The 14,421-nt window shown below is 44.8% G+C and overlaps 1 protein-coding gene across 1 annotated transcript; it reads right to left on the bottom strand.

Annotated features, from left to right (window-relative positions):
* Nucleotides 1-5,518: 5,518 nt before the first annotated feature.
* LOC134358123 (neuromedin-B-like) lies at nt 5,519-13,350 on the bottom strand. Its single transcript, XM_063070113.1, has 3 exons — nt 13,188-13,350; nt 11,328-11,515; nt 5,519-5,578 (listed from the first exon to the last, which is right to left on the bottom strand). The coding sequence occupies exons 1-3, from the start codon at nt 13,348-13,350 to the stop codon at nt 5,519-5,521; spliced, it is 411 nt and encodes a 136-aa protein (XP_062926183.1).
* Nucleotides 13,351-14,421: the final 1,071 nt, after the last annotated feature.

Genomic DNA, 14,421 nt, shown 5'->3' with positions numbered 1-14,421 from the left:
GTCCGGTCCAACGACTCTTGCTCCAGGTTTTACTGTTTACCCTGTTTCTGTTCTTGTTGAGCTCTAATTGAGGCAGCTGATGCTAGTTGGGGCTGGCTGCATAAATACCTTCAGAGACCCGGGTGTGGCTGCTGGATTGTTCTAGTCCTTACTCATTGTATCCCTTGCTCTGCGTTCTGTTTCCTTGCCTGAAACCCTGCTTTGTCTTGGTGGTAACCCTCACCTTGCTTGAAGTTCTCATCTTGCCTTGCTTTGCCAGAAGCCTTGCATTGTCTTGCCGGTAACTCTCGCCTCGTCTCACCTGCAGTCTTGTCCTGGAGCCACCCTGTACCTAGCTCCCTTCTCCACCCAGGTAAGCCAGGCCGTCTTGCTGTTACCTGGGGTTGGTTCTGTCCCTTCCTGTCCCTTGCTTCTGTCGGGTGGTGATCTGCGCCCTGCCCAGCTGATCCATGCCCTGCCCAGCTGATCCGCGCCCTGCCCAGGAGGATCCTGCCAAGCCTCGCCCCAAATCTCCTGCCTCCAGCCTCCAGCCTCGCCTCACCTCAAGTCTCCTGCCTCCACCCTCCAGCCTCCAGCCTCGACTCACCTCAAGTCTCCTGCCTCCAGCCTCGCCTCGCCTAAAGTCTCCTGGCTCCAGCCTCCAGCCTCACCTCACCTCAAGTCTCCTGCCTCCAGCCGGAAGGGACCATGAAAAGACTTTGGCAGAGAGGATTAAGGAAAACCCCAAGGCATTCTACAAGTATGTGAAGAGCAATAAGATATGATGTGAGAGAATAGGACCAATCAAGTGTGACAGTGGAGACGTGTGTATGGAACTGGAGGAGATAGCAGAGGTACTTAATGAATACTTTGCTTCACTATTCACTATGGAGAAGGATCTTGGTGATTGTAGGGATGACTTACAGTGGACTGAAAGACTTGAGCATATAGATATTAAGAAAGAGTATGTGCTGGAACTTTTGGAAAGCATCAAGTTGGAGAAATCACTGGGACCAGACGAGATGTACCCGCTACTGTGGGAGGTGAGTGAGGAGATTGCTGAGCCTCTGGCGATGACCTTTGCATCATCAATGGAGATGGGAAAGGTTCTGGAGGATTGGAGGGTTGCAGATGTTGTTCCCTTATTCAAGAAAGGGAGTAGAGGTAGCCCAGGAAATTATAGACCAGTGATTCTAACTTCAGTGGTTGGTAAGTTGAAGGAAAAGATCCTGAGATGCAGGATTTATGAACATTTGGAGAGAGATGATATGATTAGGAATAATCAGCATGGCTTTGTCAAATGCAGGTAATGCCTTACAAAGAAATATAGAAACATAGAAAATAGGTGCAGGAGTAGGCCATTTGGCCCTTCGAGCCTGCACCGCCATTCAGTATGATCATGGCTGATCATCCAACTCAGAGCGCTGTACCTGCCTTCTCTCCATACCCACTGATCCCTTTAGCCACAAGGGCCATATCTAACTCCCTCTTAAATATAGCCAATGAACTAGCCTCAACTGTTTCCCGTGACAGAGAATTCCATAGATTCACCACTCTCATTCACTTACGAACCTGATTGAATTTTCTGAGAATATGACTAAATATGTTGATGAAGTTTGAGCAGTAGATGTAGTGTATATGGATTTCAGCAAGGTGTTTGATAAGGTACCCCATGCCAGGCTTATTGAGAAAGTAAGGAGGCATGGGATTCGAGTGGACATTACTTTGTGGATCCAGAATTGGCTTGCCCACAGAAAGCAAAGTGTAGATGGGTCATATTCTGCATGGAGATTGGTGACCAGTGGTGTGCCTCAGTGATCTGTTCTGGGACCCCTTCTCTTCATGATTCTTATAAGTGACCTGGATGAGGAAGTGGAGGATTAGGTTAGCAAATTTACTGATGACACGAAGGGTTGGGGTGTTGTGGATAGTGTGGAGGGCTGTCAGAGGTTACAGCAGGACTTCGATAGGATGCAAAACTGGGCTGAGAAGTGGCAGATGGAGCTCAACCCAGATCAGTGTGAGATGGTTCATTTTGGTAGGTCAAATATGATGGAAGAATATAGTATTAATGGTAAACCTCCTTGGCAGTGTGGAGGATCAGAGGGATCTTGGGGTCTGAGTCCATAGGACACTCAAAGCTGCTGCGCAGGTTGACTCTGTGTTTAAGAAGGCATGCGGTGCATTGGCCTTCATCAAATGTGGGATTGAGTTTAGGAGCCAAGAGGTAATGTTGCAGCTATATAGGACCCTGGTCAGACCCCACTTGGAGTATTGTACTCAGTTCTAGTAGCTTCACTACAGGAAGGATGTGGAATCCATAGAAAGGGTGCAGAGGAGATTTACGAGGATACAACAGGGTCTTTTTAGAGACTCCTGGATAGGTACATGGAACTTAGAAAAATAGAAGGCTATAGGTAACCCTAGGTAATTTCTAAAGTAAGGACCTGTTCGGCACAGCATTGTGGGATGAAGGGCCTCTATTGTGCTGTAGGTTTTCTATGTTTCTACCTGCCCAAATGCCTCTTGAACAATGCTATTTATCTGCAAACTACCACTCTCTGTGCAAAGAACGCGTCTTGCAAATCTCCTTTAAAATTTCCCCTTGTCACCTTAAATCAATGCTCTTCAGTATTTGACATTTTCACCCTGGGTAAAAGACGCTCACTATACTCACCTCAAATAATTTTATCTAGTTCTGTCATGTTGCTGCTCAGTCTCTGATGTTCCAGAGAAAATAATAAAAGTCTGCCAAATTCCTCCTTCTAGCTAATACACTCTAATCCAAACAGCATTCTGGTGAACTTCTCCCACACACTCTCCATAGTCTCCACATCCTCCTTGTAATGTGGCAACCAGAACTGCACACATCTTCCAAACCTCTGTAAAACTACAATGTAAATGTATTGTATATTCTGCTGGTTCTGCTGGTTTATGTTTTAGTGTGGTGCACAAGTTATAGTCTTTTGTACATTTGACTGTCCATATACATTTAGTGGCCACTTTATTAGTTACACCTGTACACCTACTCATTAATGCAAATATCTATTTAGCCAATCCCGTGGCAGCAACTCGATGCATGAAAGCATGCAGACATGGTCAAGAAGTTCAGTTGTTGTTCAGACCAAATGTCAGAATGGAAATGAAATGTGATCTCAGTGACTTTGACTCTGAAATATTTTGTTGGTGCTGGCCGGGGTGGCTTGAGTATCTCAAAAATTGCAGATCTCCTAGGATTTTCATACACAGCAGTCTGGAGAGTCTACAGAGGATTGTGCAAGAAAAAAACAGAAAGATTCCAGTGATAGTCAGTTCTGTGGGTGAAAATGCCTTGTTAATGAGAGAGGTCAGTGGAGAATGGCCAGATTGCTTCAAGTTGATTAGAAGGCGACAGTATCTCAAATAACCACACATTGCAATAGTGACGTGCTGAAGAATATCTCGGAATGCAAAATGTGCCGAGCCTGAAATTGATGAACTACAGCGGCAGACCACACACATACACTATTTGGCCACTCTTTTAGATACAGGAGGCACTGTGTGTATAGACTGGCTTGCCGTACGACTCCCATGAGGCAGGTGGTTGTAATGGGCGCTGCAGTAGGTTGTTCTGTGGGATATTCTGGCTGTGCTGATATTCTTCAATCACGCATACACAAAATGAGAAGCTGGGAAGAAGTCAAAGCTTATGTGAGCAATACTTCTGCAAATCTGTTGCACTAATGTGATAGTGTTACTGCTGTTTATTTTGTTGTGTAAATTATGTATAATTTATATTCATTTAATTATTTTGGAATTGCTGTTGAATAATTCTGTACTGTGCTACTGCTGCTGTAAAGAGCTAATTGTCATGGCAATTATATCCTGGGTATGTATGCCCATGAAAATATATTTGAACTTGAACTTTAGTCTATGTACGTATGATGTATAGAAATCACACTGTAATTGGACCCACACATTATTGAATATTACCTGCTGGTGGCATAGTGGCATCAGCGCTGGACTTCGGGGCGAGCGGTCCTGAGTTCGAATCCGGCCAGCTCCCTTGCACACTCTCCATCCGTGCTGGGTTGACTGTCAATCTAACAACTCGTCCTCGTATTAAAAAAAAACCTGGAGAAGTATGGGCTCCTCCAGGATTCAGATGCCCAAGACACGGCATACAATGAGCACATGAAAAAAGATCTGTGCAAAAAGCCCCAACGACTCCACCAGGAGTTAAGGGCGCGCGCGCGCGCACACACACGCACGCACACACATTATTGAATATGTACATGTCTACTATAAGCATCACATTTCACTTTGAAGAAAGCACATCGGGATATAATGTTGCCTTATTTATGAAAAGTTTCCCTGTAACCAGAAAGGCAGTGACCCTGTGCTGGAGATAAAGCTGCAAGAAGATATGAATCTGCACTGAGAATTCAGATCTGCGATTTGGTGTTAAGCAGATTCTGTTGGCAAATGCTGAGTCTGCAAAGCAATATAAGGATGGGGCAACAAACAATCAGTCCGAGGAAAGCAGTGGGTTGAGTAGAATTTGTGGTGGGGTGAGCGGGGTGGGATGGATCGGAGCCTTAAATGGGTGTGAGAGTGGAGGGGGAATATCCAGAGTAAGGAGGAGAGGAGGCAGGGTTCTGAGGTGATTAGTGGACTGGTGAGGGAAGTTGGGTGGATTGAACAAGGGAGGGGAATGGAGGGGGAGTTGAGAGTTACAGGTAGGTGGATGTCAGGAGGATGAAGTTGCAGAGGGAATGTCAAATCTCACAGCTCATCCAAAGATGGCTTCCAAATCAACAGCTGTCAAGAGCTAGTTGACCAGTTTTGTGTGTGTGTGCGCACCCATGTGGGTGTGTGTGTCTATCTGTGTATATGTGAGTGTCCCTCTGTGAAATACATTCTGTGTGTATCCATCTGTAATTGTGTGCATGTGTGCCCCCTTTTGATTTATTAAGTTTGGAGAAAACAGTGCAATATAGAATTACAATGAACATCCAGAACAAAGGCAGATGGTCCCTGCAGCTGATCACAGACCACAGAGTGGACGGGAAAGGTAAAAAGGAAAATCTACTTCCTCTATCGAAGCTGGAGCAGTGTTTCACAACAGGCACACTTCACGTGGAAGGATCTGGAGTCACCACAATGAAATTCACAACAACACTGTAATTTTATATTTTCAGGACAAAGGACACCATTTCATGGGTGAGGCTATGTCAGCAATTCCATTCCCCCAATCTGCAGCTGTGATCCCGTTTCTCAATCCATTTTCATGGGATTAAATTGGAAGTACTAGTTGCATAAACAATATATTCTTTATTCGCCAAGCATAACCTCGTGGTTACATTAAATGTACTTTAACAATGCAAAACAGTCAGAAAAATACAGAATAATCCTTGCTCCCTCTTTAATAGATATGGATAAGTGTACAGAAGCAAAACATAAAATATGTGATGGAAATACACTATTGTTACAACAAAATGTCCACATTCACCATTCGAGTCATCTTGCTCACAACTTCACCAACCATTTTCCTGGATGTTCATCTTTTCTTTGTACTTCTGCCATACCTCTCGATAATCTTCGTTATTAGTCCTGTTTCCTGGAATGAAAAATGGAGTGAACGTGTCATTCTACATACAGACATGGTGCACCCACTGCGGGTGTGGGCAATGTGCAGTGTAATTGCCCTCAGTGTTTTATACAAGTGGCATACAATATTCTCCAAATATACAATAGACCTGTTGCATTGCACACTTTACATTTCTCACATAAAATAGTTATTTCAATGCAATATATCCAAAACTTTTAAAGGATGCTGCCTGAATTGGAGAGCATGTCTTTTGAAGATCGGTTGAATGAGTGAGGGATTTTCTGTTTGGAGTGTGACGGGGTCCTAAATTACCCCTATGAACTGTGCTGGATTACCCCTATGAATTGTGCTTTTGAAAAGAGAGAGAGAGAGTTATTTAACACCGACATGTCGTTTGAAAAGAGAGAGAGAGACGAAGACTAACTGTTGGACTGTCACTTTAAGGCACGAGAAAGAACTGGCTAACTTTTGGATTTCTGCTGAGTTAGAGATGGCTCCGAGCAGCTCGTAATTTGCGATGGTAAACGAAGGCATCATTATTTAATGGACAATCGATGTTATGATTTTTCAGCAGCGTGTTGATACTTCTCAACTACATTTGTCTTCTTGGATTTCTTACACAGAGAAAGGAAGGAGCAGTTATTTGAGAGACAGTTGGTGCTCAGCACGGGAAGATAAAATAGAAGATCAGATGATATAGACCTCGGACACTGAATGAGCTTTGTTGTGCCCGCAGAAAAAGTAGGTTTTTGGAGGATCAATCAGGCAGAACGATCAGTGGCTCTTGCAGTGAAAAGAAAAGGCAGTGACCGGTGGGGAGTTGTCCATGTATCCACCCTTGCCTGGGTGATAGCTCTACCACAGGAAACCGGTCCCCATTGTTCACGTCACAGTCGGTGACTTTCAAAGGATTTCGGAGGACAGCAAGAAGTTCGGCGGGGTCAGCTCACCTGAAGACTCAAACCTCTCTCTCCCTCTCTGTCTCTCTCCATCACTACTCAATTCAATACCACGAACTGAACTGAACTTTACTCATCATTGTAAGACTGTATCTTTTTACCCCTAGACTTGAAGAAGCTTGATTTTCATAGACATTCCACACTTACTTTGATATAATCATTGCTAACCTGTTTGATGTATTTACATTTATATTACAGTATTGCGTAGTTACTAATAAATATTATTAGTTAATAGCAATCCTGGACTCCAAAGTGTATTCTATTTCTGCTGGTTCTTTATTCCCGTCACGGGGTATGTGACAAAATTGGGGGCTTGTCTGGGATATGAACAAATTGGTCAGGAGGCTTGTTTGAATTGATTGGGGGAAAGTACCCTTTAGATTTGGTTGTGTGGAAAAACAGCAGAAATTGATGTTGCAGGATTTCTGGGATCACCAAACCCTATGTCCTTGACGAAAGCTAGAAAGTATGAGTTGTGTGACATTGTCAAGGAATTAAAGTTTACAATGGTAAAGAAGGGTATGACTAAGATAGAAACTCAAAAGAAGATAGTTGAATATTCTGTTTTGACGAAACAATTTACTGAGGATGTATTGAAAATGTTCGCAGAAGGTAACCTTACTGAGGCTGAGATTCAGCTTCAGCTGGAGAAATACAGGCTGGAGACTGAGGATAGGAAAAGACAGCATGAGTTGCAACTGAAATGGCTTGAGGCCGAAGAGGCAGAAAAACAGAGAGAAGAGGCACAAAGACAGAGACAGTTGATAAGGGAGATGTGGCAGCTGAGAGGTTGAATGTCGGACCCTGATGATTTTTACAGCTCGGAAGGGCTTGTTTTGTGTGATGAATTTAAAAGTTGTGTTCCTGATGATATAAGGGCATACCTAGGTGCAGAGGATGCCGCTATCTTGTGGGGGTCTGCTAAGAAAGCAGACAAAGAGATTTTGACCCACGAGCTTGAGTTTACTCCAGATGAGAGTTTGCCAGAGAATAGCTGGGAGGTTTGGGGTGTCCTTGAATTTGAAACTGGGACAAGTGATGACAGCCCAGAAGAGGCAGCTGTCCCGATTGCCTGTGTTCAGGTTGTTGAAGTACCTGTGAATTCACAGAGTTTTGAACCTTGTGTGAAGCTCAGTTAAAGTCTGAGGTGTCTGACTTGGTTGAAAAGGAATGCAGTTTTTTTGTGTCAGATGATCTTGGTTCAGTGAATAAGGGGTTAACCTTGGTACCAGTGGAATGTGAGGATTCTCAGTCACGTGTATTACACAGTGTTTTAAAAGTTAGTGATGAGGTGAAAATTGATGGGGTAAATTTTACTGAAAGTAATGGGAAAAGTGCTGATCCTGGACTTTTGGATAAAGTGCTGGTTAAGGTTGGATTAGTTACATGACCTTTGACCCTGCTTCCAGGACAAAAGGCTGCTGAGGAAAGTTGTGCTACTCTGTTGAATTTTGTTTGGACATTTGGACACCTGCAAGGTCATCATCATTGTATTTGGTGTGATGTTATGGAAGCAAGTCGAAGTGAAGGTCGTAATCAGATGGAGGGGTTGTTTGGTCTCTTCCATAATGTATACATGATTCTTATAAGCCTGGTGATGGTGCTAAGTTTAGTAAACAATGGAGGAATGTTGACACCTCTCCAAGATAAGGTTGATATAGCTGTTCAACTGGTGAGCAAAGCTGTTGCTAGGGAACCACACAGAAAGACAGATGTTTATTTCACATGCGCAGATAATCAAGGTATGTTTAAGCAGCCTGTTGAGGCCTATGACAGCAAGACCAGAGGTTTAAATTATGATGATGTGACACAGGCTTTTCTACCTTCCAGATTTCAGCAAGACTTTGAGGGTAGTAAAGCTGAGGAGAGCAAGGAGGAAAGGAAAGGTTAGTCCTTATTGAGGAAGGAATTTATAGAGGAACAAAAGCGTGATTCTGAAATGATAGCTCTCACAGGAGAGGAGGTTCAGAGAGAGTCAATGGGACATTACATTAAAGATGGGATGTTAATGAGGAAGTGGAGACCAGCCACTGTGCCTGCAAGTCACGTGATGGTTCAGAAAGTTTACAGGGCTGAAATTTTAAACATGGCTCACAGTATGCCGTAAAGTGGATCTCGAGGAAGACAGTGAACAGGATTATGAAGGAATTTTACTGGCCTAGTTTAAGGAATGATGTTGTGAATTTTAACAGGACATGCCATACCTGTCAAGTTGAGGGGAAATCTAATCAGATTATTCAAGTAACACCACTTAAACCGATACCTGCTTTTGGTGAAACTCTTTCTTGGGTCATAGTACATTGTGTAGGCCCATTGCCAAAGACTGCAGCTGGTTGTCAGTATGTGTTAACAATTGTGTGTGCTGTGTCTAGGTTTCCTGAAGCTGTTCCTCTCAGAAACATCCAGGCAAAGACTGGGGTGAAGTTATTCAGTAAGTTTTTCACACTGGTAGATCTGCCCGAAGAAATTCAGTTTGACCAGGGCAGTAACTTTACTTCGAGAACATTCCAGGGGATAGTTAGAGAATTAGAAGCTAGGCACATTGCATATCACACATCTGCATATCACACGGAGTCCAAGGGAAGCTTGGAACAGTTCAACTCAACTCTTAAGACCATGATTAAAGCATATTGAGTGAAAAATGGGAAAAATTGGGATGAGGGGGTTCCCCTCCTCTTATTTATTGTTGTGGATTCGATTCAGAAGGCATTGGAGGGTAGTTTGTTGGAACCTATGTTCAGTTACAGGCCAAAAGGACTTTTGACCCTATTCAGAGAACTATGGTCTGATTTGGAAACGTGTCAGTGTACTTAATTATGTTTTGAAACTCTGGAAGGGACTTAAGATTTGTGTCCTTGCAAAGGGAAGTTTACAGAATGGTCGAATTAAGATAAAACACTTGTTTTTACACAATTGCAGCTGGGAGAATTGATATGGAATATAATGGAGTCGTGGAATCTAATAATGGGGTGGAAAAACATGTTTACCCACTGAATCTAGTTTCACCAAGATGTCAGAATTCCAGTGTTTTGAAAAATGCTACTGATAAGGTGCATCAGTTGGACCTGAACATACAATAGACCTGTTGCATTGCACACCTTACATTTCTCACATAAAATAGTTATTTTAATGCAATATATCCAAAACTTTTAAAGGATGCTGTCTGGATTGGAGAGCATGGTTTTTGAAGATAGGCTGTGTGAGTGAGGGATTTTCTGTTTGGAGCAAAGGAGAATGAGAACTGACTTGACAGAGGTGTGAAAGATGAGAAGAGGCAGAAATAAAGTGGATAGACAGAAACTTTTCCCAACGCAGACATGGCTAATACGATGGGGTGTCATTTTAAGGTGATTAGAGTGAGGCATAGCCGGGATGTCAGAGATAAATTCTTTACACAGACAGTGGTGAGTGCGTGGAATGCCCTGCCAGGGGCGGTGGTAAAGACAGATACACGAGGGCATTTAAGACATTCTTAGAAAGGCATGTGGATAACAGAAAAGTGGAGGGTTATGTAGGAGGGAAGGGTTAGATTGATCTTGGAGTAGGTTAAAAGGTTGGCCAAAGGGCTTGTACTGTGATGTAGTGTTCTGTTTGACCCCAATTTAAAATGCACTTCACCTATCGTTCAACTTTCTTTTGTGCCTGTGACACGGATTGACTAAGTTTCTCATTGCACCTGTGCATACGTGTATCACGCCAAAGGAGGAGGATTGAGCATGTGGCCAGTAACTCCATCCATAAAAAAACCCATAGCTACTGAAAAAACGAACAGAAGCACCAAAGACACCATTCAGGGAAGAGGAAGGGTCTTGGAAGATGGGCTACACATGGGGACAGCTTGAGGGACTGGCCAGGATAGTGTACTCTGGTGGGCTGCCGTCAGCAGCCTGTGTACCAGTAGGGGAGATGTACTGGACATGAACTTGAACCTGAACAATTAACCAGACTTTGGACACCTACTTTGACCTCAAGTGGCTGAAACAGACCAGCCTCAGACAGGAAATATATGTGGTTTATTTAATGGATATTTCTAACACATGGTACAGAATCAGAATCGGGCAGATGCCAATCGCCGCGTACCTCTGAAGGAGCCAGAGTGGGTCGGCAGGCGGAGATCCCCGGGGGGTGTCTGAAGAATGTTTGAAGGCAGTTGCCCGGTAACGCTGACTGACCGTCTGAGAGCTGGCAGACTCCACAGACGCAGGTTCGATCCTGACCTCGGGCGCTGAAAGTGTAGGTTTTGTACGTTTCCGTCTGATCAGGTGGGTTATTGTTATTTGTATTGGCTTATTATTGTCACATGTACCGAGTTACAGTGAAAAGCTTGTCTTGCATACTGTTCATACAGATCAAATCAGCACACGGTTCATTGAGGTAGAACAAGGTAATACAAAAACGAAGTAGAATGAAGTGTAACAGTTACAGAGAAAGTGCGGTACGGACTTCCCGCCTGTGCTGCAGTTTCCTCCCACGTCTCTCAGACACGCGGGATGATGTTAATTGTGCGATTTAAATTGTCCCTAACGAGTTGGTGAGCGGTACAATCTGGGGGAGCTGGTGGGAATAAAATGATTGAGAATCAAATGGGAGGAAGATGTATGTTTGATGGTTATTGCGGACTCGGGGGAGCTGTCTCGCGTCTATTGGCTCTCCTAAAGGAAGTACCCAACATGTACACATCGATCGGGAAAATATATTGAATACAGGAGAACGTGCGGGTGGACTGGCACCGTTCATACCATCACCTTCGTCCGCACTGTCCGCTGTATCCTGAAATATATTTGCACTCGCGGCGTTACCTGGGCTCCGGAGCCGTATCTCACTCGCTTCCCCTTTGCTTCTTGGGCCAGGGCGATTTCCAGCATCCTCCGGCTCAGTAGGCTCCCGATAGTCTTAGTGTCTTCGGGAGAGGTGAGAGGGAGTAGCGCCGGAGTATCGTCATATCCATCTGGATAATCTGACAGGCTCTTCTTTCCCATAAAGTGTCCTGCGACCCAACAATAGAGATCGTCACAGCGGAGTCATCTGGGCTGTGCGCCCTCGTACATCTGGTGCGTTGTCAAATGCATCGTCTCAAAGCAGCCACCCAGTAGAGTCACAGAGACTGAAACAAGCCCTTCGGCCCGTCATCAACTCCCATCTTTATGCTAGTCGTACCTTAACCCTGCGTTCTCCGACATTGCATTTACAAAGGACGCCGTCGCAGCGTCCATCATCGAGGACCCCCACCACCCAGGCCAATGTCTCTTGTCGCCGCTCCCATCAAGAAGCAGGTACATGAGCCTCAGGTCCAACAACACCAGGTTCAGGAAAAGTTATTACCCTCAACCATAAGGCTCTTGGGCCGGGGGGAATAATATGTTCTCGATATCTATTATTTATTTATTATTATTTTTTCTGTTTTTGTATTTGCATAGTTCATTTGCCGTTTACACACTTGAATCACATTGCAGCCTTCAGTTAACCCAAGGAATTCCACGCGATCACAAGGCGAACGTGCGAACTCCACCCAGAGAGCACCGGAGGTCAGGATCGGACCCGGATCTCTGGAGGTGCGAGGCAATTGCTCTTTCCGCTGCACCTCCGTGGTGAGAGGTCAGTTTCCCTGGCGGAACCTTGTTCACCACATGCGGCCCATTTACAGGTTTGGAGGATGAGGTACCACAGGTTTGACTGCTTCCTCTCCTCATATCGACTACACTGCCATCTACTGGCCAGCAACATTCGTACACAGACTCCTTACACTCACCTGGGCTGTGGAAACGGATAACAGGTAGAGGAATGAAGAGAAGAGATGGTACAATTCCAGAGAACGAGGGCGGGACCAGGCCATTCCCTTAGCTGTGCGAAGTAGCATTGGTAGTAAAATTAAAAACTATTCTTGTATTATTTCACGGATAAAATGTTTAACTACTGGTATATTTAACTCAATATTTATCACCTGGTATACTTAAAGCATAGATTGAAAAGTTCTTCATTAGTAAGAGCGTCGAAGGATACGGGAATGGAGTTGAGAGGAATAATAAATCAGATACCATCGGATGGCGGAGAAGACTCGATAGGAGAAATGGCCTAATTCTGCCCCAGTGTCTTAATCTCTTACGGTTTTAAATCACGATTTACGAAAAGTTTGGATAAGTAGATGGATGGGAGGGGATGGAGGGCCATGCTCCAGCTCGGGTCAATGGAACTAGGCAGAATAACAGATTGGCATGGACTAGATGGGCCGAAGGGTCTGCTCCTTTGCTGTTGTGCTCTGTGACTCTATGGCACTTTAAGAAGCTCAAACTGATAACGTACAAACATGGTTAATTTTAAATGATCTACCTTCCCCTTCCCCAGTTTGGATAGGTACTGATTCCGAGTCTCTATTCCCGATTCCATCGAAAGTTTGGAGACCCAAAAGACCGCGGATGCTGGAATTTGGAGCAACACACAAGGTGCATGACACAACATTCATCAAAGCGTCTCGACCTCAAACGTTCACTGTCGATTTGTCGCCATAGATGCTGCCCGACCCGCTGAGTTCCTCCAGCATCTTGAGCATTGCTCCTAAACATCACCCAACCCTTCCTCCGAATGTAAATGTGAGCCCAACCGGAGATAAGACCGCTTCCCCGAGACCCACACTCACTGCACTGGACATGCCGTCCCCTTACCTGTGGCCCACAGATTTCCTCTGGGATTGAATTTAATCTTCGAAACATTGTTGGCTTCTGTAAGATCTAGACTGACCGCGGAGGACACGGACAAGTACGAAAACACAACCAGGTAAGCGAGGAAGCCGAGGTAACCCATCTCGCGGCTGCAGAGAGCTGTCATTCTTGCCTCACACTCTGTCTCTCTCGTTCCCTTTCCTTTTCTCTCCCTGTGGGCAAAGCGTCTCGTGGTTTCCCGGGTTCTGTCTCGCTGCTTCATTGCTCTGTTCTTTTTATACTTTCCCGGGGACGATGGGCGGCGCCCAATCGAATCCTCAGCACGGATGACTAATGCACTGAGGACCAGCTCTGGTCCGTGTTGGGACATCAGGGAGGGAACAAGTGAAATGTGTAGCGAGAGATGGTCGGGCTAATGAGGCAGGAGGGGAGTCTAGTGATCCCTAGGTGAAAATGTGAGCCTCGAGGCGCCAGTTAGACTAGAGACTCCTCTTCGTTTTATTTACTTTCAAATTCTCAACTCGGTTATCTGCGATCGCCCACTCTCGGAGAAGATGCGTTTGTGCCGGTGCGGGATGGAGCAAGAGCCGGCAACGTCTGCCTTCACGCCAGCTCAGAGACCCATTCGCCCCTCCAGCAGAGAGCTCAGGGCAGAAGAAAGTAATCCAGAATCACCTTGCGTTTGAGACCCTCTATCTCTCTACCACGTCTAAATATAGCGCGGCATCGTGCCAGAAGCGCTGCCCTGGGAGTAAATTATACACAATTACGTCCATTTTTCATCGAGAACAGAACTGTTTGTGTCAGTAGTTCCGATACAGCACTCACTATCCATACCTTCCGATCACGCTGACCTCTGCACATTATTTCAAAATGCGTCTGTGTGGGCAAGTGAATCCTTAATATCACTTAAAAAGCCTCCACGATGCCATATTTTATTTGTTTTATACACCAACCGAGGATGCAGTTGCCCAGATAATTTACATTCTCAATTTCCCGGTGACTCGCGTGAAATCCTCGTGAAACTGTCCCATTTATATTAACTGAGAAAGGAAACGCGGGGCGGGGTGGGGTGATGTTGTTCAGATTAACCATAGTTTACGCTAGATACAACTCACAGATCCCCGTGAAAGTTATATAGTTCGATTATATCTCTCTATCGTTTCCGTACCAGATCTGAGGTGTTTAACATTTCCTTAAAATGTTAAATAGGTTAAAAATAAACGTGACGTCCTTG

Source organism: Mobula hypostoma, chromosome 18, assembly GCF_963921235.1.
Source record: "Mobula hypostoma chromosome 18, sMobHyp1.1, whole genome shotgun sequence".
NCBI lineage: Eukaryota > Metazoa > Chordata > Chondrichthyes > Myliobatiformes > Myliobatidae > Mobula > Mobula hypostoma.
Note: the sequence above shows the minus strand (reverse complement) of the source record. Positions and strands in the feature narration are given on the sequence as shown.

Coding starts and splice junctions, on each gene's coding strand:
- LOC134358123 (XM_063070113.1), bottom strand. CDS start 13,350: ATGACAGCTCTCTGCAGCCGCGAGATGGGTTACCTCGGCTTCCTCGCT. Junction 11,516..13,187: donor AGGAAATCTGTGGGCCACAG/GTAAGGGGACGG, acceptor GTTGGGTCGCAG/GACACTTTATGGGAAAGAAG. Junction 5,579..11,327: donor GATACGGCTCCGGAGCCCAG/GTAACGCCGCGA, acceptor TTTTCATTCCAG/GAAACAGGACTAATAACGAA.